The 327-nt window shown below is 56.0% G+C and overlaps 1 protein-coding gene across 1 annotated transcript in view; it reads right to left on the bottom strand.

Annotated features, from left to right (window-relative positions):
* SLC2A4 (solute carrier family 2 member 4) overlaps positions 1 to 327 on the bottom strand; it is a gene marked incomplete at its 5' end in the record, with an annotated part of 11464 nt that overhangs the window by 1789 nt on the left and 9348 nt on the right. The window contains one exon of the mRNA XM_018575412.1: positions 87 to 290. Within this exon, the coding sequence (XP_018430914.1) occupies positions 87 to 290 (204 nt within the window). The remainder of the gene's footprint in view (positions 1 to 86; positions 291 to 327) is intronic.

The following is a 327-nucleotide window of genomic DNA, read 5'->3' as shown; positions in this document are numbered from 1 at the left end:
ATGAAGGGAACTGGTCACTGTACGTAGAAGAGGCCAATGGTTGGACCCACGAAATGCGTCAGCCGGTCAAGTTGTCCGTTACTTACCGCAATGTACGGGAAGCTCATCCCGATGATGAAGTTTGAGGTCCAGTTGGTGCATCCAGCGATGGCCATGGCCGCAGGCCGAGGACCTTGACTGAAGAGTTCCGCCACAATAAACCAAGGAATGGGACCGGGGCCGACCTCGAAGAACGCCACAAATCCAAAGATAGCGGCCATGCTGAGGGAGCTGATGGCGGGGACGGTCTCCTGGAGACAAGGGAGGGAAACAACCATGAGACAACCG

Source organism: Nanorana parkeri, unplaced genomic scaffold, assembly GCF_000935625.1.
Source record: "Nanorana parkeri isolate BGI_ZX_2015 unplaced genomic scaffold, ASM93562v1 scaffold3900, whole genome shotgun sequence".
In the NCBI taxonomy this organism is placed as follows: Eukaryota; Metazoa; Chordata; class Amphibia; order Anura; family Dicroglossidae; genus Nanorana; species Nanorana parkeri.
This window is presented reverse-complemented; position numbering and strand designations above follow the sequence as displayed.